The 27,633-nt window shown below is 58.2% G+C and overlaps 3 protein-coding genes across 4 annotated transcripts in view; 1 reads left to right on the top strand and 2 right to left on the bottom strand.

The window, feature by feature from the left end:
- The window catches only part of ZMYM3 (zinc finger MYM-type containing 3), a 52,901-nt gene extending 43,018 nt beyond the window's left edge, over positions 1 to 9,883 (top strand). For both annotated transcript variants that reach the window (XM_077826339.1, XM_077826340.1), the window contains exons 20-25: positions 930 to 1,098; positions 1,314 to 1,465; positions 5,542 to 5,656; positions 6,900 to 7,154; positions 7,230 to 7,347; positions 8,263 to 9,883. In XM_077826339.1, coding sequence (XP_077682465.1) covers positions 930 to 1,098; positions 1,314 to 1,465; positions 5,542 to 5,656; positions 6,900 to 7,154; positions 7,230 to 7,347; positions 8,263 to 8,461 — 1,008 coding nt within the window. In that variant the 3' untranslated portion in view covers positions 8,462 to 9,883. The remainder of the gene's footprint in view (positions 1 to 929; positions 1,099 to 1,313; positions 1,466 to 5,541; positions 5,657 to 6,899; positions 7,155 to 7,229; positions 7,348 to 8,262) is intronic.
- Positions 9,884 to 11,974: 2,091 nt separating this feature from the next.
- Positions 11,975 to 12,961, bottom strand: LOC144269777 (gap junction alpha-3 protein-like). Its single transcript, XM_077825575.1, has one exon. The coding sequence runs from the start codon at positions 12,959 to 12,961 to the stop codon at positions 11,975 to 11,977; it is 987 nt and encodes a 328-aa protein (XP_077681701.1).
- Positions 12,962 to 20,157: 7,196 nt separating this feature from the next.
- On the bottom strand, positions 20,158 to 21,300 carry GJB1 (gap junction protein beta 1). Its single transcript, XM_077826507.1, has 2 exons — positions 21,273 to 21,300; positions 20,158 to 21,002 (listed from the first exon to the last, which is right to left on the bottom strand). The coding sequence occupies exons 1-2, from the start codon at positions 21,298 to 21,300 to the stop codon at positions 20,158 to 20,160; spliced, it is 873 nt and encodes a 290-aa protein (XP_077682633.1).
- Positions 21,301 to 27,633: the final 6,333 nt, after the last annotated feature.

Raw genomic sequence — 27,633 nt, 5'->3', positions numbered from 1 at the left:
GGGAGGGCGGTTTAGGTTGGACATTAGGAAAAAATTCCTAACTGTCAGGGTAGTTAAGCACTGGAATAAATTGCCTAGGGAGGAATCTTTGTGGAATCTCCATCATTGGAGATTTTTAAGAGCAGATTGGACAAACACCTGTCAGGGATGGTCTAGATAATACTTAGTCCTGCCTTGAGTGCAGGGAACTGGACTAGATGACCTCTTGCAGTGCCTTCCAGTCCAGTGATTCTGTGTCCTGCTAGGTGCCGTCTTGCTGGAGATTTTCCTTCTGAAGGAGCCAGGCTACTCTGCTCTAAGTGTAGAGGGGTCCTGAGTTCAACTGAACACAACAGTCAGCCTGTTAGAGGGTATAGGGCTGTCTGTAGCTGTGGTCTGAACACAGACTGCTAAACAAACCTTGGGAATGTCACATGAAGATCAAATGCTCAGCTGAGCATATCTCTGACTTCCCTGACCCAGAGAACTTTGGCCCTCAGAGCTTCTAGGCTTTATTGGTTTTGCTGTGGGAGTTCACAGCCTCTGTTAACCTTCTGAATTAGTGCCAGTATTGCAGCTCCTGTTGCGCGGGAGAGGGCTGGTCTGATGGTTGCCCGTCTCCTTTTGGGGATAGCTCCGTGGCTGCCCCCGGTCTGCCCTCATTGCTAGCAGGTTTTGGTCCTTTGCCCCAGCAGTGCCGGCACTGGTCTGTTGTAGCACGCTGTGAGGATGGGTTGTTCCTGCATGCCAAACGTGCTAATAAGGCATCTGAGCCTGGTCTCACAGCTGATTGCCCTAACCATTACTGTTGTGGGCGTTCAGGAGAAGCCTTCCAGTCCTATGTTTCTGAGTCTGTGGGCATTCTGGGATCCTTTGGGACTGTCAGTAACACCTGCCTTTGCACTACGTATGCTCTGGCATTCCCAGCCTTACGGTGCACTTCTCCGCAGGGTCAGAAGCGTCTCGTGCTCTCCGAAAGCTGCTCCCGGGACTCCATGAGCAGCCAGCCCAGCTGCACAGGACTGAATTATTCGTATGGGGTGAATGCCTGGAAGTGCTGGGTGCAGACAAAGTATGCCGGCGGGGAGTCCAGCAAGGGAGAGGAGCTGCGCTTTGGGCGTAAGTGCTACCTCTGCCCCAGGGATTGCTGGGAGGGGTTGCAGCATCAGGCTGCAGAGCCCAGTGGGCCTGGGAAGCCTGTCCAAGAAGCGCCTGAGTCCAGCGAGCCCCAGGGACCTGTCCCCGACGCCAGCAGCCAGGCTCCCTTGTCAGCACTGAGCATTCCACCCCCACGAGAGCTCTTGCCTGAGGTTGATCTGCTTCTGTCTCTGCAGCTAAGCCCATGCGCATCAAAGAGGATATCCTGGCCTGCACCGCTGCCGAGCTCAACTATGGTCTTGCCCAGTTCGTCAAGGAGATAACACGGCCCAATGGCGAGCGCTATGAGCCAGACAGCATCTATTACCTCTGCCTCGGCATCCAGCAGGTAGGGGGGCTCCCCTGGCCTTGTGTTCTGCATCCTGATGCCAGGCAATGGGAGAGCGTGGGCAGGCCTTCCACACCCCCCTCACCCTAGTACCAGTAGGCTCTCTCCTGGGCCTCACAACCTCCCCACCCAAACCTGTAGCCAAGGGTGCGGGGCTCCCCTGGCCTGCTCCCCCCATGACCCCTAGTAACTATCAGTTCTTTGTGTTCTAGCTGTGTGAGGATCACACTGGGGGCTGTCTCTTCAGCTGTTTTTTTTTTCAAGGCCTCTAACTCTCCTCACCTTTCTCTGAACTCCCTCTAATTCTGCAATGTGTGATCTGACCGGTACTAGGAATGGCCAGGCTGGGTCAGAACAAAGGTCCATCTAGCCCTGTATCCTGTCTCTGACAGTGGCCAATGCCAGGTGCCCCAGAGGGAGTGAACAGAACAGGTCATCATCAAGGGATCCATCCCCTGTTGCCCATTCCCAGCTTCTGGCAAACAGAGGCGAGGGACACCATCCCTGTCCATCCTGGGTAATAGCCAATGATGGGCCTATCCTCCATGAACTTATCTAATTCTTTTTTGAACCCTGTTATAGCCTTGGCCTTCACAACATTCTCTGGCAAGGAGTTCCACAGATTGACTGTGCGTTGTGTGAAAAGATACTTCATTTTGTTTGTTTTAAACCTGCTGCCTATTAATTTAATTTGGTGACCCCTAGTTTGCGTGTTATGAGAAGGAGTAAATAACACTTCCTTATTTACTTTTTCCACACCAGTCATGATTTTATAGACCTCTGTCATATCTCCCCTTAGTCATCTCTTTTCCAAGCTGAAAAGTCCCAGTCTTATTAATCTCGTCTCATACGGAAGCTGTTCCAAACCCCTAATAATTTTCATTGCCCTTTTCTGAACCTTTTCCATGTCCAGTGTATCCTTTGTGAGATGGGGTGACGACACCTGCTCGCAGTGTTCAAGGTGTGGGCATACCATGGATTTATACAGAGGCAACATGACACCCTGTGATAGAGTCTCTGCAGCAGTCTTCCTTGGTCAGTCAGATGCATCCATTTATTCCGCAGAGGTGTGTGCGCGCCCAGCACACCGGAGCTGGAGAATTTAGCTTAGCAGTACCTGGAGAAGGCGGAGCTCGCGCCTCATGCTGATAGTCCCTCCCTGGCTATTGCAGGCCAGCGCTGCCTCTACCCCCTCCGTTCCTTCTTCCTGGCCGGAGCCAGAGCGCTGTGTGGCTTCTAACCTCACAACGTCTTAGTGCCTTTCTCCAGCTGGGTCTAGTTAACTAGTGCCCTTAGTCTGGCGTCTGTTAGTCTTAGTTCCAGTATTTCCCTGGTGACAGCATCACTAGGGATTAAACACTCTCCGCCGTGTGCGGGAGTGATCCCAGCAACAGTCCCCACGTGCAGAGCTTGCTGTGCTCAGACAAAGGCTACAGCAAGGAGTGGTGTTCGGTTTACAAATCATTCACCAAACGGACTCAGGTAGCGAGAGATCTTGGTCTGAAGCAGCGCCTGCTTGAACAGGCATGTGACCTGTTTCGGCCCCAAGGCCTACATGGGATCGGAAGTCGCCCTCCGGTTCTGAGAGTGCTGCTGTTTCACAGTCTGGAGCTGGTACCTCCCTGAAGAGATGGAGGAGTCTCTCCCTGCTGAGTATGCCAAGCAAGAGGTCTCATAGGACTGGTCATGGCTGCTTCAGGTTGTGTGGGTACTCGTCTGCTTCTTCCAGAAGGAGTGTGGACCGAAACGATGCATTGGAGCAGTTTCCCTCAACCACTCCCCGGTACTGCACAGGGAGGTCAGAGACCCTGTACTGTTGTCTCCAGTTCTGGCCCCCTGGCATCCATTGAGTCTGGTACCGACAAGGGTGATGCCAGCACTGGCTGTTTCTGTAGCAAGCGGCAGTGGACCTCTGCTTTTGCGTCCCGACTTCTTCCTTGGTCCAGGACTTTGCCAGGGCTGCATCGTTTATAGCCCATTGACTGGGCAGGCTGCTGAACCGAACAGAAGAACAGCCATACTTGGTCAGACCAAAGGTCCATCTAGCCCAGTATTCTATTGTGACGGATTTGGTCACAGAGACCCCCTTGGGACGGAATTACCTCTGAGCCCATTTTCCACTGCCAGCTTGGGACTCCAGAACCCTGCCTTGTTGAGCCAGACACGCTAGCCTTCTGCAACACAGACCCAGGGGCTGGTCCATGCCTCCAACGCTGCAGACTTTAACCAAAAGCTGCTCAGCAAGTCACCTATTTCCAGCACCCCGACACCAAGCTCCCAATGGGATCCAAACCCGAAATAAATCTGTTTTACTCTGTATAAAGCTTATATAGGGTAAATTAATAAATTGTCCACTCTCTATAACACTGATAGAGAGAAATGCACAACTGTTCGCTCCCCCAGGTATTAATCACTTATTCTGGGTTTACTAATAAACAAAAGTGATTTTATTAAGTATAAAAAGTAGGATTTAAGTGGTTTCAAGTGATAACAGACAGAACAACGTGAGTTACCAAGCAAAATAAAAAACACGCAAGTCTAAGCCTAATACATTTAGAAAATGAATACAGGTAAATCTCACCCTCAGAGATAAGCTTCTTTCCAATAAGCTTCTTTCACAGTCTAGACTCTTTTCTAGTCTGGGCCCAATCTTTCCCCTGGTACAGTCCTTGTTAGTTCCAGCTCAGGTGGTAACTAACAGGGGGATTTCTTATGATTGCAGCCCCCTTTGTTCTGTTCCACCCCCTTTTATGGCTTTGGCACAAGGTGGGAATCTTTTGTCTCTCTGGGTCCCCACCCCTCCTTCTAAATGGAAAGGCACCAGGTTTAAGGTGGATTCCAGTACCAGGTGACATGATCACATGTCCTGTGAGACCCCAAGCCTCCATTCTTCCCAGCCTGACTCACAGGAACACAGGAAGGCTTACAAGTCAACAGAGCCATTTACAACCAATGGCTATCAAGATTCCTGGTTAATGGGAGCTATCAAGATTCCAAACCACCATTAATGACCCACACTTTGCATAGTTACAATAGGACTTCAGAGTAATACTTCATATTTCTAGCTTCAGATACAAGACAGATACATTCATACAAATAGGATGAACACTGTAGATTATAAGCTTTATAATGGTACCTGACGAGACCTTTTGCATAAGGTATATTCCAGTTAGGTTTATAAGTGTGTATATAATGTATTTCCATAAAACATATGGAGTGCAATGTCACACCTGTCTTCCGACAGTGGCCAGTGCCGGGTGCCCCAGAGGAAATGAACAGTACAGATAATCATCCAGTGATCCATCCCCTGTCGCTCATTCCCAGCTTCTGGCCAACAGAGGCTCGGGACACCATCCCTGCCCATCTGGCTAATAGTCATTGATGGACCTGTGGATCTGTCAGCACCACACACCGATGTTTCCCTTCCACAGTCAGTGGAAGTGGGGCTGGGACCAGGCTCATCACAAGGGATCTCCTCAGTGCCAGGAACAACTTTGGTATCCCGTTGTGAGCGTGCACTCATCACTCTCCACTTTGGCTCCGTCAGTCACCTGGGTACCACTGCTGGTTTTGAGGTTGACACCACTTCCAGCACCAGAAATGATGGAGGTGTAGTCAGTGCCGGTGATTCTGTTTCCACCGTCGGCCCCAATTCCCTCCATTCTGGGCTATGGGTGAGTCAGACTGGTTGCTCACACGCTCTGGGCAGCTGCCACCTTGATCCCCTGACGCCCCGGATTCCTTGGCGTCCAGGTCGGGATCTTCCTCCTCTCGCTGTCCATTGCCTGACCTGCATCGGGGGCTGTTCATGGAGTCCAGTCTCTGGGTATTCGGTGCAAAGGAACTGAGGCGGGGAAGGGCGCCGGCCACCTTAGATAGCCGGGGGGAAGGCTTTGAGCACGAGGTCCGAGTGCCGCCTCCTATGGGTACTGCTAGGGAAACTTCTCCAGCTCCAGCACGCTGGGCACACACCAAGTGAAATACATGTCTGCAGCACACTTACAGTACAGAACCATTTCATCCTGTGCCCAACACTGCTGTCTCCCTTCACTGACCATGTGTTCTCTCCCTTCTAGTATCTGCTGGAGAACAACCGGATGGTGAATATCTTCACAGACCTTTACTACCTGACCTTCGTGCAGGAGCTGAACAAGTCCCTGAGTGGCTGGCAGCCCACACTCCTACCAAACAGTACGTGTCCTTTATTAGCGGCCACTACGGTCAAGCTCTCAGGCCTGGCTGGAGTTGGCCAAGCGGGGACCACCTTTGCCCCTTCCCCTCCTTGGGATGCTTCCGAGGGAAGTTTGCCATAGGAGACAAGTGGATCCTTGAATCCTCCTGAGCGCACAGAGCCAGGCCTGCCCACCCTTATTCCTAGAGGGGGAAAGCCACTGCCCCTGCTGCATCTTGGAGCTGCATGTAACCTCTCCCCAGGACCCAACAGCAGAGCTGGGCCAGGGGTTGTCGGCAGTTGGGATTCAGCATCTCAGGCTGGCTGAGGGTTGAATCCAGGCTAGCAGGTGCCCATGGAAACCACATTCTCTGTCCAGATACAATAGGGGACTCTCCATCCAGCCACTTTGGGACCAGGCTGCTGCTTTCCGTAGCAGGGGAAGGCCCTGCCCCAGCCTTTGGGTAGCACTGTGTCAGATCCGGGGGCTTATGAACCCTTGTCTGCTTCCCAACTCCCAGGCCAGAGGTCTTTGATCTCCCTGGCTTCCTGGCATAGTCCAAGCAGTAACAGAGAGCCATTCCAAGGCGCTCGGCCCCCAGTTAGACACCTTCATAAGGGCTGTGCTTTCCCATTCTGGGCCCCAGGCTGGGTGCCCTTGTCTCCATGCACCCTGAGAGCAGTCAAGTTAACTGTCCCAGACTCTTGCCTGCCAGGGGAAGCTCTTGGGCTGGAGCAGTTTGCCTGGCTTTTGCATGGGAGTTGCCTGTTCCTGTCCTGCCTGCTGCTCTCCCTTTCTCTCTGACTGTACCAGCACATGCAGCAGTGCGTGACACTCCGTACCGAGCTGTGGGGCGGGGGCCCCTTGGTATGGTCCGGGGCTGGCTTGCACCAGCTGTGCTGTGGTGGGTTAACCTAGTTTGGGTCATGGCTGGGGAGGATATAGTGGGACAGCTCCCAGCCTGGTGTCAGCAAGCATGGCTCCTCTCGCTACTCCACAGGGCAAGGGGCTCTGTTGTAACAGGTGTTGTCCTTCCACTGAACCATTGAGCCAAGCTCCCTCTGCCCCAGGCAGGGAGAGAGATCCGGGGGAGGACCCCAGTGCCCTGGTTGATGTTCCCCTGACACACGTGGCTGAAGCTGGGCTGGTGGTGGTGGCGGCAGCCACATCCCCTCCAGTCTCCCTGCCGGGCCAGAGCTTGCCGGGGAGCCCACAGCATTACAGACGCGTGTGACCCAGCTTCTTCCACTGTGTGCTTGCAGACACGATCTTCTCCCGTGTGGAGGAGGAGCATCTCTGGGAGTGTAAGCAGCTGGGGGTGTACTCCCCCTTTGTCCTCCTCAACACCCTCATGTTCTTCAACACCAAGTTCTTCGGCCTGCAGACTGCGGAGGAGCACATGCAGCTGTCCTTCACCAACGTGGTGCGCCAGTCCCGCAAGTGCACTACAGCCCGGGGCACCACCAAGGTGGTGAGCATCCGCTACTACGCCCCCGTCCGGCAGAAAAAAGGGCGAGGTAGGGGCCTGCACGTGTCTGTCTCCCCGCCCCTGCCCCGTGTGTGCACTGCTCTGACTTGGCCTCTCTCTGCAGACAGCAGTTCTGGGAAGCGGAAGCGAGAGGAGGAGCTGCCGATCCTGGAGCAGCGGGAGAACAGGATGAACCCGCTCCGGTGCCCGGTCAAGTTCTATGAATTCTATCTCTCCAAATGGTGAGTCTCCTAGGGAGAGGGAGCCACCGTCCATCTGCCGGGGTATCCCCGGCACTCCTGCAGCCCCGTGTGCCCAGTCTGGCCCCTTGACTGGCTGGAAGGACGTTGTGGAGCAGCCCAGCTGCCCTCGACATGTGCTGCCTTTGCAAAGAGCTGTGCAGAGCACTGACTGCCAGGGCCCTGCCAGTGAAGCAGGAGACATGGGGTGTGTGTCTCCAGGGGCTGGTTTCTCACATCCCCAAGTCCTGTCTGTGTCTGCCATTGCTGGAGTGCTGTGATCACAGCTCTAGGGCTGAGTAACTCGTCTCAGTGCGCGCCACCCTCAGTGGGCATTCTTACGACGAGGTTTAAGAGAGAACTGGTTAAATTCATGGAGGTTAAGTCCATTAATGGCTATTAGCCAGGATGGGTAAGGAATGGTGTCCCTAGCCTCTGTTTGTCAGAGGGTGGAGATGGATGGAAGGAGAGAGATCACTAGATCATCACCTGTTAGGTTCGCTCCCTCTGGGGCACCTGGCGTCGGCCACTGTCAGCAGACAGGGCACGGGGCTGGATGGACCTTTGGTCTCACCCCGTCTGGCCACTCTCATATCCCTCCCTCCCCTCAGATTGGCAGGAGGAGGTGGCTGAGGTGCCTCGGGACCCCCCACTCCTGCCTGCCATGAACACTGTCCTGGGTCACCTTGGGAGAGGAGCTCCAAGCCCAGCTCATGGGCCTTTCCCTGCGGTGCTAGTGTCTCCTTTACAGACGCTCAGACGAGTGGGCTCTAGGCCTCTCCTGGGTGAATGGGGAGGCACCGGGGCTTGCTGGGTTCCAGGTCAGGAGGGAAGGACCCTATGGGCTCAGGATGGCTGAGGAGGCCAGGGCTCTCTGGGCTCTAGGGTGAGGTTCACTCTGCCCCCCTCTTGCCACAGTCCAGAGAGCCTGCGGAACCGGAACGACGTCTTCTACCTGCAGCCAGAGCGGTCGTGCATTGCAGAGTCGCCTCTCTGGTACTCGGTCATCCCCATGGACAGGAGCATGCTGGAGAGCATGCTGAATCGCATCCTGGCCGTCCGGGAGATCTACGAGGAGCACAGCCGGGGCAGCAGCCTGGAGGAGGACATGGACTGAGCGCAGGCCAGGGCTGGAGCATGGGCAGGTGGCACCCAGAGCCCGCTGGGCTGGGTCTGCTCTGGCCTGAGAAGGCATCTCCCCTGCTCCTCCTACCTGGCCAGGGTTGCGGCATGTGAGTGTGGCATGGCATGGGGGCGTAGTGCCGCTCCCAGCCCTGCAGAAGTGGTAGCACTGTCCAGCTCAGTGCGTGTAGGACTCTGAACATCCCTGCCTGATGCTAGTAACCTGCCGTCCCCCTCCCACATCAGCCCCCTGGCACCCAGGCCCTTCCTGTGCTCTGCCTGACTGAGGCAGTGTCCCACCTTCTCCCGCCTTCTTCCCAGGGGTGGAGATCCAGAGCCAGTCCCTCTCCCAGCCAGGAGCCCCAAAGGGCACTGGGCCGGTGAGCCCTGCCTGTCCCCTCTCCCCAGGGCTGTTCTCGGTCTCTCCCTGCCTGGTGTAACATGAACACCAGGCTGTGGGGCCATGGGGAAGAGACTGCTCAGTGCAGTGGGGCAGGCTGGGCCTAGTAGCCCGCACAGGAGGCCCTGAGCCTACAGTCAGCTCCCTGCCCAAGCAGCAGGAGTGGGGAAGGGAGCCATGCGCAGCACGCAGGGCCCTGGGAGGAGTTGTGCCAGCCGGGGTAGCAGGGCCATTCCCAGAAGCTGAGTCTATTGGCTGGATCATTCCCATCTCTGCTGGAGGGGGCTGTGTTCCCAGAGGGCCCTGGCTGTGCTGTCTCTGGCTCATCTCATTCTCCTCTTCAGCAGCACAGAGGTCAGTGCCCAGGGGGCTCCTGGGATCTCCCTTCCCCAGCTCTGCATTAGCTGTGGCTTCACCCTGCATTGTGCACTCACAGCAGCCACTGGGGGCCGTTGAAGGTCTGAATTCTGCATCGGGCATGGGAGCCAAGGGGCATCCTCGCTGCCAGGGCTGAGGAGCAGGGACCCCTCCCTGCCCCCCAAGCTGTAGCAGAATGGATGGTGCCCCCGTTGCTAGCCTAACACTATCAGATGGAGGAGGTAGCCTCTGTGCCTGGACTCATTGCTGCTGGGCCCGTCTCCTCCAAGCCTGCATTAGACTGAGAATTCTGCGGGGCCGCCCCAGGCCAGAACTTGCGAGCAGTGGAGGGGGGCCGCAGGTCAACAAGGGAGTGGAGGCTGCCTGGGTCTCTCTGCTCGCCCAGCCCTTGCCCCAGCTTTGCTGTTCCCTTCTGGCTCCCTCCCCTTGGTGTTTTGTTTTGATTTTTTTTATCAGCTGTCAACGGGACTCGGCACTGTCTGTTGAGTCTGTATATATTGTTCTGGGACCTGGCCCGGGGCCCTCTGTTTCCATGTCAAGAGTGAGCCAGTCACCGGTCTTGTTGTAGTGCTAACGGGGCGTTAGGCTAATCTTGTGTCTCTAGCAACCATTCATTTCAAATAAAGACGCAAAAACCTGCCGGCAGCTGCTGTCCTTAATCCACTGAAGGGCAGAGCAGGGGCTGCCTCTGCTCCAGGGAGGAGGCTAGGGCCGCTGCCCCCTTGCCTGTCTCAAGGGCTCAGTCATCAGGGAGTTATGCCTGATCCCTGTCACCTTGCCCCTGCCATCCATCCCAGGGTCTGTGCCGGATGTAGGACCAGATCTGGCAGCTCACCTGCCAGGGCACCCTATCCAGCAGCTGGGAGCTGTAATTCCCAGCACGGGTCGACCTGCGAGCTCTGCCTGCGGTAGGGCCTAAAGCTGTGTGGCCATGGTGGCCTGTCGCTTCTGGCATTAGAATCTACGGATTGTGGTGGGAGCAGGCCCGGCCTGCATGTGGAGCGGGAGAGAGGCCCATGGCCTTCCTGCCTCCATCTCCTGTGAGCTAAGCAGGGAGTGGCCAGGCTGTGCCCTTGAGGGAGTGAGGGGCAGCCTGTGTGCAACACAGCCTTCTCCAGAGGCTACAATTCTGCAGCTGGCAACCTGACCAGTCCTGCATGGGACCAGAGGAGAGTGTGGACAGGAGACAGCCAAGCAGCCCTAGGTCCAGGTTCACGGAGCCTCCCTGCAACGAGCTGAACTTGTTCTAGTGCTGGGGGGCTGAAATGAAATGGTGGGCCCTGCAGGCGCCATCTCTCCAGCTGCTGTTGGCCTTGGAAGAAGCTTCCTGCGCTAGCCCTGGTTCCAGCTGCAGTGATGGTCCCTTCCCTATGTTACTATGGCGATCGTAGCAACACCTGCAGCAACCTCCCTGCCCACGTGACCCTTCCAAGGCTAAGGCAAGTGACCAGAGAGGATGAGACAGAACTGCAATCCAGAGGTCGCTTCCTTGTAATGTAGCCCAAGCCTGGATCCTTCTCTCCCTTGTCCCCACAGCAAAGCCCAGGAATCCTGAAGGCTGCAGGGAGGGGCCTCTCTCATTCAGTGCAGAGCGAGGGCCTGGATCCTTCTTGGGGAGAGCAGAGACTCTGTCCAGCAGGAAGTTCCCTTCCTGCCCCTGTGCTGTGGCCCTGTATGCAGATACCCTGGGCAGGGGCAGAGAGAGAAGCAGTTTAGGACTGAATTCCCCTCTCCTGCTAGGGGCTGTGCCTTGGCTACGGGACAATGTGCCTGCCTTTTGCAGAGCTCACGTCATCTTGTTCCACTTTTCACAAGAGAGAGAAGTCAGTCTTGTCACAGCAGGAGGTGCCCAAGTACAGGATTCAGTGCAGCCTTGGAAGGAGTCCAACAGCTGTAGCTGCTGCTGAAACCTCAACGTCACCTGAATATCACAGCTGCAGTCTTTGCTTTCCCACACACATTGCCCTGGGAGGTAGAGATGGTTTGAGAGTCGCCCCGGCTGGGGCACAGGGCTGGGGAAGGAGCCACATGGCTAGGATGCAGTGGTAGTGGGGCCTAGGCCTTCCTGCTTGGAGCAGCTCCATCTTCCCTGACAGGCTGTTACACCAGCAGCCTGCAAAGCTGTGGACCATCCAGCAGGGCCCCAGGTGCGTGGCAAAGGCTATGTCCAGTCCCATTCTCCTTGCTAGGGCCTGGAAGGGTCTCTTGGCCCTGAGCAGCCATCTACTGTGAGTCTCTGCTGTGGCCTTCCTGAGCTCTGCTACTGCCTAGGAGCAAAAGGGGGGGGGCTCTCCACCTAGAAAAGGGGAAACACCAGTGGGGCTGCCCAGGTCCAACACAGCCCTGAGGCCTTGTCACATGGGAAAGGAAAAGTTACAGGCCCTGCCTGCGTCCTATCAAGTGTGGAGCTTACCCCTCTCGGCTCCCTGCCTCCTGCCCCTGACAGCCACAAGGCTGCTGCAGAGCCATTGAGGGGAGAGGGCTTGAGCTGTGCACGTCTGGCCCAGGTTTCAGGCTCCTGGACACTGGTGTCTGTATTACGGGCCCAGTATTTCCATGGTGGGGACAACATGGCATCCATGGAAACACAACGGGCTCCTGAGCCGAGCTGTGCTCCCTGTGATGCAGCCTCGCGGTAACAGTGCTTGTCTGGAACAAGAGCCCCCTTCCCCTGCCTGTCAGCTCTGGGCCAGTGCATCCGGCTCTCAGTGCAGGGCTGGGCCGCCACAGTTAAACAGCCAAGTCACTGGGTCTCAGCTTAGTGCTAGATTTACTGGACCTGCTGCCCTGCTGCAATGGTTCTTCCATGGCCAGGCCCTGGTTGCCTGTCTCACGGCTGCTCCATGCTGCACGGCTGTCCCTGCCCGCAGAGGGAGCTGTTTGGCTGGCGTATAGCTGCAATGGAAGGCTGGGGTCAGCAGGATGGGGAAGGCTGTTGGCCACAGGACAGTGGGGAATGTGGTGGTCGCTTGTTTCTCTGGGAGTGTTGGAGCTGGCCTTGGGGTCGGGCGCCTGGCAGTGGTTGGCTGCCAGCCCCTGCCTGCACTTGGTGGAGCCCAGGTGGTACATTTCTATCAGATTGAGGAGCAGAGACAGGCAGGCCACCCCCGTCATGAAGAGGACAAAGATGGTTTTCTCGGTGGGCCGGGCTATGTAGCAGTTAACCGTGTTGGGGCAGGGCCAGCGGTTGCACGTGTAGAGAGGCTTTAGTTCAAACCCATACAGTGCGTATTGGCCCACAATGAAGCCCACCTCAAAGAGCATCTTAAAAACAATGTTGCAAATATAAGTCCTCAGAATGGCCCCCTGCAGGCGGATTTTGCCATGAACATCTTTGATGGAAGGTTTATGCTGCACCAGGGGTTCCTGCTGGGCCACCCAAGTCTCCTCTCGCTGCTGCTCCTTCTCCGCCATGCGCACCAGATGCAGGATGTGGCCCAGGTACACGAGGCTGGGGGTGGAGACAAAGATGATCTGCAGCACCCAGAAGCGGATGTGAGAGATGGGGAAGGTTTTGTCATAACAGACGTTCTGGCAGCCTGGCTGCTTGGTGTCGCAGGAGAAGCCCGACTGTTCGTCCCCCCAGACTTTCTCGGCAGCTGCCCCCAAGACAAGGATACGGAAAATGAACAGGACAGTGAGCCAGACCTTCCCCACCACTGTGGAGTGCTCCTGAGCACTCTCCAGAAGCCTCCCCAGCAGGTTCCAGTCACCCATGAGTGCAAATACCGGCTCATCCTAAAAGAGAGGAACATGCCCAGACATCGGCATCCCAGAGACTCCGGCACCCTGCACTGCTCCAGACCTGTGAGAAGCTGGCATGGGGGCACCCTGCACTGGGCACGTCCCTACAGCAGAGCCCTCCCCAGCCCTGCTGCACACACCAGCATCCGGAGCTTCCTCCCTCGGGTCCCAGAACAGCAATGCCTGATAGCCAGATACAGCGCACAGCCATGCTTGCCTTTTGTGGCCAGGGATGTGTTTGTATAAGCCATGTGCCTGGCTCAAGAGCAAACCCAGGGCAGGGAGTGGGTTAACCTGAGGCTACCTGAGCCCATCAGCAGCCTGTGGCTGCAAGACCCCTCCAGGATTAACCCCTGTTTGGCCCTGGTATCCTGCTTTAAGAGCACTGATTGCTGGGGACTGGCTCTGCGGTGGCCCCAGGTTCAGCACAGCTCAGCTCTGTTCCTAGCTCTGCAGCAGCCTCTCAAGGCAGCTGGAAATCAGTGGCCTCCTAGACAGAACAGCTGAGCAGGTCCCTGTGGAGGAAGCCAAGTGGCTGGGCAGCAGGGGGGAGCCTGCACTGCGCTTCCTCTTCTAGGGATTAACCCAGGTTGAAAGCTCCAAGGCTAGAATTCAAGTCAAAGCCATTCTGCTCAAGCCCTTTACCTGGGGCTCGCAAAGCGCTGCCCGGTGAGCCTGTCCTGCAGCACGGGCAGCTGAGGTAGACGCCTAGCCCAAAGCTGCTCCCTGCGCAGCCAAGGCCACACAAGGGCGAGTCTGGGGCAAAGGGCCAGGGTTTCTCCCACAGACAAATGGAGGGCAGGGTCGGGGCCCATTTGTGCTCATTGGAGCAGACGCCAGTGCCTAGTGCCATGAGACCACAGGCCAGGCAAAAAACAAAGACACTCCCTCACCGTTTGCAGATCCTGTGGCCGTGGAGGCAACTCCGCTGCCCCGTGCCTCTTGCGTAGTAGATCCCCGCAGCCCTAGCAGGACGTGTCCCCACTCCTCTTCTGGGGGCAGAAGTGTCCGGCTGGTCTCTGGCAAGGGGCAGGCGTGTGAGTCTGTCTGTCTGTCTGCCTAGCGTGTTTTATGCAGGTTCTGTTGGAGCAGGCGCTTCATGGCTGTCCCTGTGACTGACCGCGGAAACAGCCACTGAGAAACCTTTTTACCTCTTTATTTTTGGCTTGAGCACATTTCTAAATATAATCCCTACTGCAGGGAAGGGTGTCAGGACAGCAAGTTGGGAGAGCTCTCTGTGACCGAGCCCATGCAATTCACTGGCTCTGGCCGCCTCAATGCCATTGGAGGGTCATTTTCCTGACCGACCTGCTCCATGCACTGCTGGGCCTGGGGGCCTCTGCAAATGCCCCATCTCTGACGCCATCCTCACACGGTGCCTTGGGCTCCTCCACGCAGAGGGAAGGCTTTGCCTGAGTTGGGGGGGACCATGCCCCAGTATGCGGGCATGGCCAGTGCAGCCCTTGGCGCATCCCAGCTGGGGTGCACTCCAGTCAGAGCCCTGTGCTGCAGTCGCACAACAAAGCTCAGTGGACCAGTGCCCCCTGGGATCCTGCACAGGGAAGGGTGGAGGCTTGCAAAGCCCTCCTTGCCCTTCTCGCTGCAGTGGGGCATGCCCTCTTGTTAATATTTATAATGTAAAGGTGAAGTTAGCTGCCCCTCCCCTTCAGTTTGTAGAAGCTCAGAGGGCAGGGAGACTGGGTGGTTGGGGTTCTGGGGCTCAGCCTGCCCCATGAGATCCACGAAATACCAGACACATCCCCAGCATAAACCCTGTCCTGGGCCAGCTGTGGGACGGCCCCCTCTACCTGTTCCAGGGCACAGCCTGGCTACATGCCCACACGCTGCACCCCCAGCAGCAGGGACACCAAGCCCAGGCACCAGGGACACCTCCTGCAGTGACTGTTCTGACCCAGGGCAGAGCAGGTCCCTGACCTCTGGCTAATAGCCATCGATGGACCTGTCCTCCAGGAATGTCTCATTCTTTTCAGAGTGGTAGCCGTGTTAGTCTGTATCAGCAAAAACAATGAGGAGTCCTTGTGGCACCATAGAGACGAACACATTTATTTGGGCATAAGCTTTTGTGGGCTAGAACCCACTTCATCAGATGCATGCACCTGATGAAGTGAGTTCTAGCTCACGAAAGTTTATGCCCAAATAAATGCGTTAGTCTCATGCTTTTGTGAACCCAGTTATCATTTTGGCCTGCTCAGCATCCCCTGGCAACAAGTTCCTACATTGACTGTGCATTGTGTGAAGAAATACTTCCTTTTGTTTGTTTTAAACCTGCTGCCCAGTAATTTCATTGGGTGCCCCCTGGTTCTTGGGTTATGCGAAGGGGTAAATAACACATCCCTAGGCACTTTCTTCCCCCCAGGCATGATTTTATAGACCTCTGTCAACTCGCCCCTTAGTCGTCTCTTTTCTGAGAGACAGTCCCAGTCTTTTTCATCACACCTCATACGGAAGCTGCTCCACACCCCTCATCATTTTTGTTGCTCTTCTCTGCACCTTTTCCAATTCTAATATTGCTTTTTTGAGAATGGGCAACCAGAACTGCACACAGTATTCAAGATGTGGGCATACCATGGATTTATACAGTGGCAATATGATTTTTACTGTCTTTAGCTATCCCTTTCCATTGGTTCCTAACATTCTGTTCGCTCCGATGCACACAGTGCATTGAGCGAATGTTTTCAGAGAAATATCCTCCCGCCCAGGAACAGAGAATGGTGGCCCATGAGTGTCAGTGGAAGGACACTGAAACAACTGGAAATGGACAAGAGCAAGGCACGAGTCACCGGGGCCTTAGGAAAAAGCATTTGAACAGCAGGTTTGGAAGGGAGGCATTTTCATGCAGCACTCGCGGGAGTCTGGCGGCGGAAGGCTGGCTGTGAGTGCTGGACCCCCCTGAGCTGGGGCCTCCTGCTGGGAAACTGAGGAAAGGGATTTGTATCTAATGTGACCCTGTGAAGCCTGGGGGCGCAGCTGTGGCTATTCCCTGGGTAGCTCGGACGTTTGGCCCTCTCACTAGTTCAGTTTTGAATCTGTGACTTTTCTGTTCAATACTTTCCTGTTTATTTTCACCCCAAGCAAACTGTGTGGTGGGTGTGCCAAGGCATGCAGGGGCTGAGGGCTGGGTTTGAGCCCGGCCAGGCACTGAGCCAGAGGGAGCCAGCCCGTGTCTGTTCCGTAAGAACGCAGGACATACGGCTTTTGGGAGATGGGTCACCCTGCAGAGTGCCGAGGCGGGGGAAAGCCGGGGGGACCTTGTGTTGGAGGGCAGGTGACTGGTGTCAGGGAGCTGATGAGTGCAAAGGCCACAAGGCCACAGGGCGGTGGTGAGGAAACCCTGTCTGGTCTCGGTGGTCCCCAGGATGTCAGCCTCTCCTGGCTCTGCAGCATTGGGGCTGGCCACGGCTGGAGATGGAGCCAGGGCGGGCGGGTAGGGCTTGGAGGTAGCCCTGAGCAGTCTCTCTCTCAGGTGCATGGCAGGCTGGTTCGTGCTCACATGCCCATGGCTGTGATCACTGTGTGGGGGCCGGGGGGGGGGGGGGAGAAGGAATTTCCCCCAGGTCAGACTGGCAGGAATGTTGGGTTGTTTGCCTTCCTCTGCAACCGGGGGGGGGGTTTCCTCTGGGTCTGTGTCACTGACTCATTTCCCTGCCATTGCTGGAGCCTCGGGCACTGCCCCCCATGCGATCTCTGCCTGTGGGCTGATTGCAGCTGCTGGGTGGGGCCAGTGTAACAGCAAAACCTGCAGCTGGCACGTTTCCGAAACCAGTAGCCATTACCGTCAGGTAAGTCATGGCATGGGGCAGGTGCGGTCTGGTGGCTCAGGAGCAGGGGGGTTGGGGAGATGGGGAGGCTGGAGCAGGGTGGGAGGGCTGGGGGGCTATTGGTGCCACAGCAGGGTAGGTGACGGGGGCTGCATGCTGGCCCAGGGCGAGGTGCTGTGGGGCACCATTCTCCTTGCCTGCAGCCTGCGTAGCGCAGACACCCTGCCAGGGCGTGGGTCAGCCTCGGCAGCTGGGGAGGGTGGTGCCCTGTGCTCTGCAGGCGCCCTGAGGCCTCACTACCCTATACCCAGCGGGGCGGGTAAGTGGCCGACTCGGCCCAGCAGCAGGTGTGAGCCAGCCTTGCCCTCCTGTAATCTGGGCTGGGGTTAGCGTCAGAATGGGGCGGGGGCTGGCTGCTGTGGGTGTGCGGGGCCCCATGACACTTGGCAGGACTTGGTGTCTCCCTCAGCCCCTCAGTGTGCCCTATCCCCTGGCTCATGCCAGTCTCTGTACCTGCGGGGCACTGCTTGCCCCCAGCATTTCTGTGGCCAAGAAAGTGCCTGGAGCCATGCAGCAGGCTGGGAATGTGTTGCTGCCTCCCGGGGCTGCCCGGTGCCTGGGGACAGCGACCAGTGCCAGGCTGCTCTCTGGGCAGAGACAAGGCCCTTGTATCTGCTCAGTGCAAGGGCCAGTTGTGGTGACCATGCTGCCCTGCCCTCCGCAGCCCTGTCTGTCTGGGGCAGGTCGAGGGGCTGCATGTGCGGCCCAAGTGTGGTACTGTCAGCAAGGGGGCCGGACAGGCCTGGGCTGGGCTATGTCCCTGCTCCACACCACGCAGCACCCTGCATGCTCCACGGCCTCAGCTGCATGGAGCTCTCCCGAGCGTGGTGCCCCCGTCCTCTCCTCCAGCATGGTGTCCCCCCACACATGTAAGGCTCAGTGCCTCCTTTGCCCTCCCCTCAGGGGCCCCATGTCCAGCCAGCTAGGGGAGAAATTACCTTGTAAAACCATTCATGAAAATGAAAGACTCATACAGCTGAGTCCGCCCCAGTCCCAGGCTAGCAGAGAGCAGCCCCCTTTGCTGATCTGCCCTCCAGGCTAGCATGGAGCAGCCCCCTCTGCTGAGCCCCACCCCAGCCCTAGGCTAGCAGGGAACAGCCCACCCTGCTAAGCCTCCACCCAGGCTATCAGGGAGTAGCCCCTCCCCCAGCTTCTGAGGGGGTCCCTTGATGTCTCCCCTGAGCCCCAACTCTGGTGGCTGTTGCCTGTGGTGAGCAGGTGGGCTGGGTGCCGACAGGCCCTGCCCCAGGGCTATGCGGCACAACCTGCGGGCTGGGCTGCCGTGGGATCCCTGGCCTGTGAGCATGCCTCACCCACAGGGCTGGGGGGCAGGACTGTATTCACACCTGCTCACTATTGGAATCACCTTTTGCACAGGAATCCTGTGAAAACTCATCTGCTGGTCAGTAGCATCCTGGTAAAATGTGCAGTGGTAGGGTTCCCCTGGATGGTGCACATGTTCCACAGCCAGCCCAGGCAGACAGGTCTGTCCTACACAAAGGAGCACACTCTGCTTCATTTGTCTTTAAGCAGGAAACAGAATCATCAAGCAGGCAGGGAAATGAAGCTCAAACAGATAAGAAAAAAACAGCAAGGAACATCCTTCCATCTAGACATTTTGGGGCTCCTGGTGCCAGCTGGAAATGTTTTTGGAGGGCCAAACACCCCAATGCGCCTCCCCTCTGCCCCTCAATCACATTTACTGCACCTGAAGAGCAGAAGGAAGCAGCTGTTGGACTCTGGGGAGGGTCCTGACCTGAGCATTTGGACAGTAATCTGCTGCAGCATGTGGTGAGAAGCTTTGCTTGACTCTGCTGTAGTTTGTTAAACGAGGCACCACCAAACGGCTTCTCTTTAGTTTCTTCTAACCATTTCTGACTTTTATGCCTTGTTACTTGTACTCACTTCAAATCTCTCTCCTTGTAGTTAATAAACATGTTTGGCTATTTTATCTAAGCCAGTGTGTTTAAGTGAACTGTCTGAAGAACTATCTAAGGTAATAGACTGGCCTATTATTCCTTTAAAGGAATATTGGACTTAATATATTTGCACCGTCCGGGCCAGGGCTGGGCATACAGAATGTATATTTCTGGGGGAAGATCCAGGACTGGGGGTGTGCTGGGGTCACCTCGCAGTGTAACCAAGACTGGTGAGAGCCAGGGTGTGGCTGGCTGGGTGCAGTTTCACACCGACACTCAGGGGGTGCCCTGCATGCTGGAGGCTATTCGTGAGTGGCCCAAGTGGGAGCTGCTACAGCAAGGCACCCAAGGTTGCAGGGCAGGGGTGACACAGCCCCCAACTAGTCTGGATTGTGCCCTGGTATGTCACAGAGCTGGGCTTTGAAGTGGTCTCTGGCCTGTGAGTGTGCCCCGTTGAGCAGGGGGCAGAGGGGTCTGGGACTTACATGTGCAGTGAGATGGGGCCTGGCCCTGGGGGAGAAAGCTGTCCTGCTGTGCATGCTGCTGGAGAGGCATCCCATGCTGTCCAAGGATGCTCACAGGCTGCTCACAGACCCTGGGCGCTCTGCACGCCTTCTGTCAGCATTACGGGGCTGGACAGGTCCGAGCAGCCCCCGGATACCACACTGGCCTGCAGGACACAGGGGAAGGGCCTGGCTGCCGTGGGATGCCCGGAAGGCTTGGCAGCTGTTGGGGGGGGGGGGGGGGGAATGCAGCTCCCTGTTCAGTGTGTGCTTGGCCCAGCCCCAAGCAGGACAGGAAGGAGCTGGCCCAGCGGGCTGACCTGGCGAGGTTTGGGGGGGCCTGCAGTCCCGCTGCCCCAGGGATCCTGAGCCCTCACCAAACCCCCGGTGACAGAGAGAGAGAGTCAGCTCCTGAGATACAGCTTTAATGGCCTACACCTCTGGTACTCCAACCGCCAGGCCCCACCTGGTGTTCTCTGCCACAGGAAACTGACCCTCGCTCGGACCCACTGGCTGGGCCCCGCAGTGGGGATGGCTCCTTTCCCTCTGGGAGACAGGGCCTCTGTTGGGGGCACCAGTACGGCTTGGGGGGCATCACACAATGAATTAAGGCAAGTTCTGAGAGCTCTGCAGCTACCCCAGCCCTTCTAATGGGTTTCAGGGTGTGAAAAGGACTTGGCTTGTGTGTGGCTGGGGGCCCATGGCAGTGGGGGGTGAAGGGCTTGGCACGACACCGTGCGCAAGTTGGCAGTGTCCTAGGGCCAGAGCTCAGGCAGTTGTGAGTGTACCAACAGGCTCCGTTCAATGCTCTTCATCTCCCGCCAGAGCCTGTCCCCCATGGCTCCCGGTGGAGGGCTGAGGGGTAGGGGCCTTGTGTGCCAGGGCCCCACCCAAGGGAGCTGGCGCCTCTAGCAGGCGGAGCAGCGATCGCTCTTCTCCTGCAGCCCCGGATTGCGACGCAGCATGTCCTTGAGGGAGCTGTCCTGCTCTGTCAGCAGCTGGTTGATCTCATTCTGCTTGTACTCGGGGGAGAGCTTGTGGCCATATAAGGAGCTCTTCCCTGATGGGGGGTTGGAGTCCTGCTGGGCCCGGCGGGCACAGGCCCGCACCACCAGGTACACCAGCTCGGCCATGTTGAGGATGATGCAGATGCCTGAGGTGGCCAGCATGAAGACAGTGAAGATGGTCTTCTCGGTGGGCCGGGAGATGAAGCAGTCGACGGTGTTGGGGCACGGGTAGGCCTCACACTTGACCAGCCGGATCATCTGGTAGCCAGGGTAGATCATGTAGAAGATGTACATGAAGACAGCCTCGAAGAGGAGTCGGAATATCACACTGCAGGTGTACGTCCACCACAGGGAGCCTGAGATGCGCATCTTGTGCTTCTTCACCTCCTCGAGGTGCTTGGTGTCGCCATGCCCTGTCAGCACCAGCAGCTTCTTCTCCTGGTGCTGCTGGTAGGCCACGTGCATGGCCACTAGCAGGGCGGGTGTGGTGACTAGGATCAGCTGCAAGGCCCACAGCCGCACGTGGGAGATGGGGAAGAAGTGGTCGTAGCAGACGCTGTTGCAGCCTGGCTGCTGCGTGTTGCAAGTGAAGGCAGTTTTCTCATCCCCCCAGACACTCTCAGCTGCCACCACCAGCACCATGATCCTGAAGATGAAGATGACAGAAAGCCAGATGCGCCCAATGGCAGTGGAATGGCGGTTCACGCCACTCAGCACTGTGTAGAGGCCTGCCCAATTCATCGTGCCTCACGCCTGCAAGAGACAGCAGCAGGAGGTCAAGTTAGCAGCCCAGAGACCCTAGGGATGGGCCCTGTGGGCTGAGAGGAATGGAGACCAGAGGCCAAAAGCAGTCGAGGCTCCAGGGGCAGCATTCACCATGCTTCTTACTTAGCCCTTTCCTCTGTTGACGCGAGTGTCCACAAGGCCTGGCCAGTGGTAGCTGGGGAGCCGACCACTCTGTACGTTAGGCCTGAGTGTCTGCAGGTGGGCACCCAAATTGAGTCACCACTAGCGACACTCTTGGTCTGAGTTTCTAGCCCTCATGCTTGTAAAGGAAGTCTGGAGAATGTTGACCACTGAAACAAACACCATGCTCTCTGCCAGAGTCTGCAGGCAGTCTGAAACGAGCACAGGGAGGTGGGAGCTAATCCTGACACCTCAGTGAAGCGTTGACTCTGAAACCTAACGTAACGCCGACAGACCCTGGTTGTCAACGGGCAGGATCAAGCCTGGAGCCTCTGGAGCTTAGTGCATGAGCTTCTACAGCATGTGCTCAAAGACAACTGGCTCTTAGCTAAGGCTGTACTGCAGACTCATTTTCTCTCTCTCTCAAAGTGGTCTCAGTGCCGCTAAATGGGACAGAAACCACCCCCAGGAGGTGTGTGGGTTACACTCACAATGTGCTTTTCATTCTCGATATAGTGCACTCTCATTGCTGATCATTTCACAGGAGAATCCAACTAATATGCTCATCCCCTCCCTCCTCCTGGGGCTCCCTAGCTCCAAACCCCCTGCCCTTGCCCCAGTTGTCTGACCCTCCAGCTTTGCCCTGTAATTTCAGCCCCCCGGCTGCAGCACGGTGAAGCTGACGAGGTAGGAGCAGCTTAGAATACATTGAATGTCATGTAGCGATTGAGGCCTGGGGAAGGTGTACTGATTGGATTGCTCATTTGCATATTAATTGCAGCAGTGCCCCCCTCCGCCCCGCAGGGCACTCTGGGTTGGGATTTAGGGCCTGCTGGCTGGAGGACAAGGGTGGGCCCTGACCTATGGGGCGGCTGTTCCCCCTCAGGAGTGGTGAGGGAGTGCAGCTTTCCCTGGCATGCGCCCTGGTTGCTGCTGTCCCCCAGCATGGGGGAGGCACAGTCAGGGGCTCTGCTCTCCACCCGCAGCCCGGCCCTGCAGGAGCAGAGAGCTCAGGGCACAGCGCCCTGCTGCCTGCCCCCTTCTCCAGACTCTAGCCTGAGCCCTGGGAGAGCCAAGACCAGGAGAACGTGGCACAAACCATCAGAACAGAATGGCACCAGGACCCCTACGACTCCTCCCTGCCCCCTGCCAGAGCACTGGGAGCAGCCGCTGTGTGCCCAGCGGACGAATGTCCATCCCCCTGCTGGGGCTACCAGCCCCGGACGGACCCAGAAACACGACTTGCAGCCATCGCCTGCCTCTGCCCGTCGGCTCCGCCTGTGCCGCTGGCTCCCGTGCAGAGCTCTGCAGAGGGCCAAGAGCAGGAGACGGACCGGGGCCCTGTAGCGGCCATGTTACCTTGTGGTGAGGAGTGTGTCCTTTCTGAGCAGCCCAGAAGGGTCCCCGCTAAGCTCTCATGTCTCCAGGCAGGAGTGTGCGCGGCTCAGCCCCCCGCGCTGCCTGCCCTTGTCTCTATCTGCCGCTGCCCTGCACTGGGAAGTCATATGCTGCTTTATAAACTATTCACATACAATGAGGCCTTTATGGGAACAACACACTGTAGAATTCAGATCAAACGCCCTGACTTCCGCCTACCCCCTGCCAAACAAAGTGCCAGTGTCCTGCATTCCAGCCAGGCCCAGCCCCGTGCCCGCTCCCACCTTGCCCATGAGAACGAGTCCGGGTCCCTGCCCTCCTGGCATGCCATCTGTGGCCAGGAACCCCACTGGGGTGCTCTCTCCACTGCCCCCTAACGAGCTCTGGGGACCACGGCCAGAGCCTCACACTGCCACAGGGAGACGCCAGCTCACGGCCCATCTGCAGAGGTGATTGTCCCCAGGGCCCAGAGAACAAGCCGGGCTCTCGCTGACGGGACGGCTCGCCGGGGCCTAGAGAACAAGCCGGGCTCTCGCTGACGGGACGGCTCGCCGGGGCCCAGAGAACAAGCCGGGCTCTCGCTGATGGGACGGCTCGCCAGGGCCCCGGGGCCTAGAGAACAAGCCGGGCTCTCGCTGATGGGACGGCTCCCCAGGGCCCAGGGCCCCAGAGAACAAGCCGGGCTCTCGCTGACGGGACGGCTCGCCAGCGCCCAGGGCCCCAGAGAACAAGCCGGGCTCTCGCTGACAGGACGGCTCGCTAGGGCCCAGAGAACAAGCCGGGCTCTCGCTGATGGGACGGCTCGCCAGGGCCCCGGGGCCTAGAGAACAAGCCGGGCTCTCACTGATGGGACGGCTCCCCAGGGCCCAGGGCCGCAGAGAACAAGCCGGGCTCTCGCTGATGGGACTGCTCCCCAGGGCCCCAGTGAACAAGCTGGGCTCTCGCTGACGGGATGGCTCGCCAGGGCCCCGGGGCCTAGAGAACAAGCCGGGCTCTCGCTGATGGGACGGCTCCCCAGGGCCCAGGGCCCCAGAGAACAAGCCGGGCTCTCGCTGATGGGACAGCTCGCCGGGGCCTAGAGAACAAGCCGGGCTCTCGCTGACGGAACGGCTCCCCGGGGCCCAGTGAACAAGCCGGGCTCTCGCTGACGGGACGGCTCGCCAGGGCCCCAGGGCCCAGAGAACAAGCCAGGCTCTCGCTGACGGGACGGCTCGCCAGGGCCCAGAGAACAAGCCGGGCTCTCGCTGACGGGACGGCTCGCCGGGGCCTAGAGAACAAGCCGGGCTCTCGCTGACGGGACGGCTCGCCAGGGCCCAGAGAACAAGCCGGGCTCTCGCTGACGGGACGGCTCGCCAGGGCCCCGGGGCCTAGAGAACAAGCCGGGCTCTCGCTGATGGGACAGCTCGCCGGGGCCTAGAGAACAAGCCGGGATCTCTCTGACGGAACGGCTCCCCGGGGCCCAGTGAACAAGCCAGGCTCTCGCTGACGGGACGGCTCGCCAGGGCCCCAGGGCCTAGAGAACAAGCCGGGCTCTCGCTGACGGGACAGCTCGCCAGGGCCCCAGGGCCCAGTGAAGAAGCCGGGCTCTCACTGATGGGACGGCTCGCCAGGGCCCTGGGGCCCAGTGAAGAAGCCGGGCTCTCACTGATGGGACGGCTCCCCGGGGCCCAGAGAACAAGCCGGGCTCTCGCTGACGGGACGGCTCGCTGTGGCCCCAGAGCTCCCTGGTGGCTGAAGCACACGATGTAGCGAGCAATGTTCAGGGGCCTGTCTTGGGGAGCTCTGGTGCACAGCTGCTGCCAGGAGGTGGGTCAGAGGGCTGACTAGGGGTGAGGCAGGCCAGCCCCTCACCACAGTGCAGAGCTGGTATCAGTCACTGTGGTGGCTTCTGACAAACATCTAGCAACTGGCAGCTCCTTCTTGGAACGAGAACACTGTGTCAGAGCCCAGTGTCCCGGCCGGGCATGCAGGAGCCTCCATTCTTGGGACCACCCAAGGCCTTGCATTGTCATGCCCTCTGCTGCACCGCGGGCCATAAGAGGCCAAGAACCGCCAGCCCGCTGTGCCGCGAGAGATGAGCGTCTGCCACGCCGGGGGAGACATCACAGCTTTGCCAGACAGCTCTGCAGGCAGGGGAGAGCAGCCTCTCTTGTGTCCCTCTTGCTGGGTACTGCCATTCCTGTACGTGCACCCCTCTCCAGCAGGGAGCGGGGCCCAGGGAGAGTCAGTGACTTCCCGGGTCACACAGCTGGCCGGGGCAGAGCTGGGAAATGATGTACTGGGTCCCAGCCCGGTGCCCTAGCCACGAGCCCAATATTGACACATGGAAAGCCTGGCCCCTGCTGCAGGTCGGACTCCATGAGCATTGGGGCATATCCCTTTCAATAATTTGTGAGCGTCCCAGTGGCCTTCGCTGCACTGTGTGTTTGAGAAGTCCCCAGCCCCTCTGGAGTGGCAGTGGGTGTGGGGCTAGGCCCGGCACGGCATGCGGGAAGGGGTCTGAGTAATGGGACCCCTCTGCACCTGTGCGGGTCCTTGCTGCTTGGTTGTGTGAAGAGCAAAAATGGCATTCAGAATCTGCTGGCACCAGGGCCAGCCAAGCCAGCGGAGCGCGGCTCCTTGCTCGCGCCCCGGCACCCCTACAGGCTCCTGGGCCGCTCTCTAGGGAGGAGCTCTGGGCTCTGCCAAGAGCCCCAAGCACCTGGGACGGGAGACAGGGCAGGGCTCAGGCTGCCAGAGCAGAGCCGGCAGCAGGGCTAGTGCAGCCATGGGACGCGTGCTCAGGAGGAATGTCTTGTGGGAGCCTCGAGCGCTGGAGCTCTGGAGGGCAGGGAGCTCCCCATTGCACCCAGGGGAGCAGGGGGCCCCACGGGGTGAGACAGGGCTCCAACGGGGGAGGGGATGCTCTCTGCTGCTGTCTGCTGGGGAGCTGACTGCGGGGACAGGCCTCATTCGCATTTCAGTTCTACGGCATTTGGGGCTGTTTTGGTTAAAATACAGTTAAATTTTGAGTTTGTGGGCAATAAAAGACTCTTGACTCTCTTGGGAAAGGGCGGACAGGAGAACCGCCCCGGCGGCGCTGGGTCGCTCTGGCCCGGCTGGGAAATGGAGTGGGGTTATTTGCTGCAAAGGCCGGGTGTCGCTGCTCCTGCGCTAAGCGGTGACTCCAGCTGGCCTAGCCTGGGCTGACGGCTGGTGCAGAGCTCAGGGGAGTTGCATGGCCTGAGACCAGCCACAAGAGCTCATCATGAGCCAGGTGCAGCGGCTGGGGAAGGCCTGAGCTTGGGCTGCTGGGCAGGCCCTGGGGCAGGAGGGTTTTACCTAAATTCCCTATAAGCTGGGCGGCCATGCAGCTGCCTATTAAGCCCCGCACAGGGCTGTGGCGGGGAGAGATGCCTCTCCCTCAGCATGGACCTGCTGCAGCCAGGGAGAAGTGTCTCTCACCTGACCCCGACTCCCTGCTGCAGCCAGGGAGAAGTCCTCTCTCCCCACTGCAGCCCTGGGGCAGCCTGCACCCCCAAACCTCTCATCCTCAGCCCCACCCCAGAGCCCACACCCCAACTTCTGTCCCAGCCCTGAGCCCCCTCCCACACCCCAAACCCCTCATCCCCGGCCCCACCCCAGAGCCCACACCCCCAGCCAGAGCCCTCACCCGCCCCTGCACCCCAACCCTCTGCTCCAGCCCTAAGCCCCCTCCCACACTCTGAACCCCTCGGCCCCACCCCTGCCACATGAATTTTGTTATGTGCCCCAATATGAAGGTAATGTGTCACACATCGCCTCCATATTGATGCACATAACAAAATTCATTCTGTACATGGACATACAAAATTAGAGGGAACACTGGGTCTGACTGAAGGGGTGTAAGTGAATTATTACTTGCAGGTTGGCCCATGTTTATTGTGTTGTCTCCCCTCCCCCCAAGGGTTGGTTTTGAACCCCTGGGCACAGGGCTTGTGAGACGGAAGCTATTGCCTATCAGAGGCGCCCTGGGCGGCGTATATAGGTTCCCAAGTTTCTGAATGGGGGCTTGAGCTGAGGTTGAGCCTTTAGGAACCCCTAAAAAACTGAACCCAGCCTGTCTTGCTGCCAACTCCCCCCTGCCCTCGACAGAAGTGTTAAAATTGTTTGTATTGTCGTCGTGGGCCTGGCTGTGCCAGGTGCTGCACAAACTTAGACCATACAAGCCGTGCGCTGCAGAGCCTGGAAAAGGGAGGGACTTGACAACACTTTTAAGGTGGCCATAAATTATGAGCTAGCAGTGAGGAGGAAGGAGGGCTGAGATGTCCGTCCATAAGAGGAGCTCTGCCTGTGGAACAGACAGCACCAGGGAAGGAGGTCTGGAGAGCTGCAGGGACATTCCTACCACACACACATGGTGACAGCATCAGGGAAGGCGAGGCAGGCAGAGGAGTCTGGGGAGATGGGCTGGGAGATGGAGGTGGACCGAGGAGCCTTGGAGGGGGTAAATGGGCTGCGGGGAGTAGGCGGGGAGCAGGGACAGTGATTCCAGTGGGCGGGGCAGACTAGACAGGGCCAGGGCTGGGCGATAACAGCAGTGGGGTGGGACTGGTGTTGCAATTCAGGCGTTACTAACTAGATATGTCTGAGCAGGGGCAGGGCAGGGGCTGTGACGCGCCTGTCTGGGCGCTGTTTCAGGGCTCAGCATTCAGGTCTCCTGCTCCTAAGAGAGGCTGGAGCAGCCCAGTCGAAAGGCAGCAGAGAAGCCGGCTGGGGGTTTGTGGGGACAGGGACTCTCCGCACTGCGGGGCAGATCTGGGAATGCAGCCGTGGAGGGCGGCATGAAGAGTAGGGCTGCAGGCCAGCCACGACCCAGTTCCAGCATGCCCAGGCTCTGTGGGGCAGTGTTGGCATTGGTCCCATGGCAGGGGCTCTGGGATAGAGGTCCCGACACAGCATTGCTTAGACGACCCTTGCTAGGGGCACCCACATGCAGAGCCCAGAGGCAGCTTGCTGAGGTTGCAGGAGTCGGCTTTGAGGGGGTGCAAGGAGCAGTCAGACCGGGCCAGCACTCCATGGCGGTAGGTCCCTGGGAGCTTCCCCAGGCACCAGCATGGCCACAGCAGAGCGCTC

The sequence above is a fragment of the Eretmochelys imbricata genome, chromosome 9 (genome assembly GCF_965152235.1).
Source record: "Eretmochelys imbricata isolate rEreImb1 chromosome 9, rEreImb1.hap1, whole genome shotgun sequence".
Taxonomy (NCBI): Eukaryota; Metazoa; Chordata; order Testudines; family Cheloniidae; genus Eretmochelys; species Eretmochelys imbricata.
The sequence above is the reverse complement of the archived record's forward strand: the minus strand, read 5'-3'. Positions and strand labels throughout refer to the sequence as shown.

Bases quoted from the DNA above. Each gene is read 5' to 3' on its own strand.
- LOC144269777 (XM_077825575.1), bottom strand. From the start codon at position 12,961: ATGGGTGACTGGAACCTGCTGGGGAGGCTTCTGGAGAGTGCTCAGGAG.
- GJB1 (XM_077826507.1), bottom strand. From the start codon at position 21,300: ATGAGGGCTAGAAACTCAGACCAAGAGT. The intron at 21,003-21,272 runs GTCGCTAGTGGT...TGCAGGCGTGAG, and splicing joins TAGAAACTCAGACCAAGAGT to GCACGATGAATTGGGCAGGC.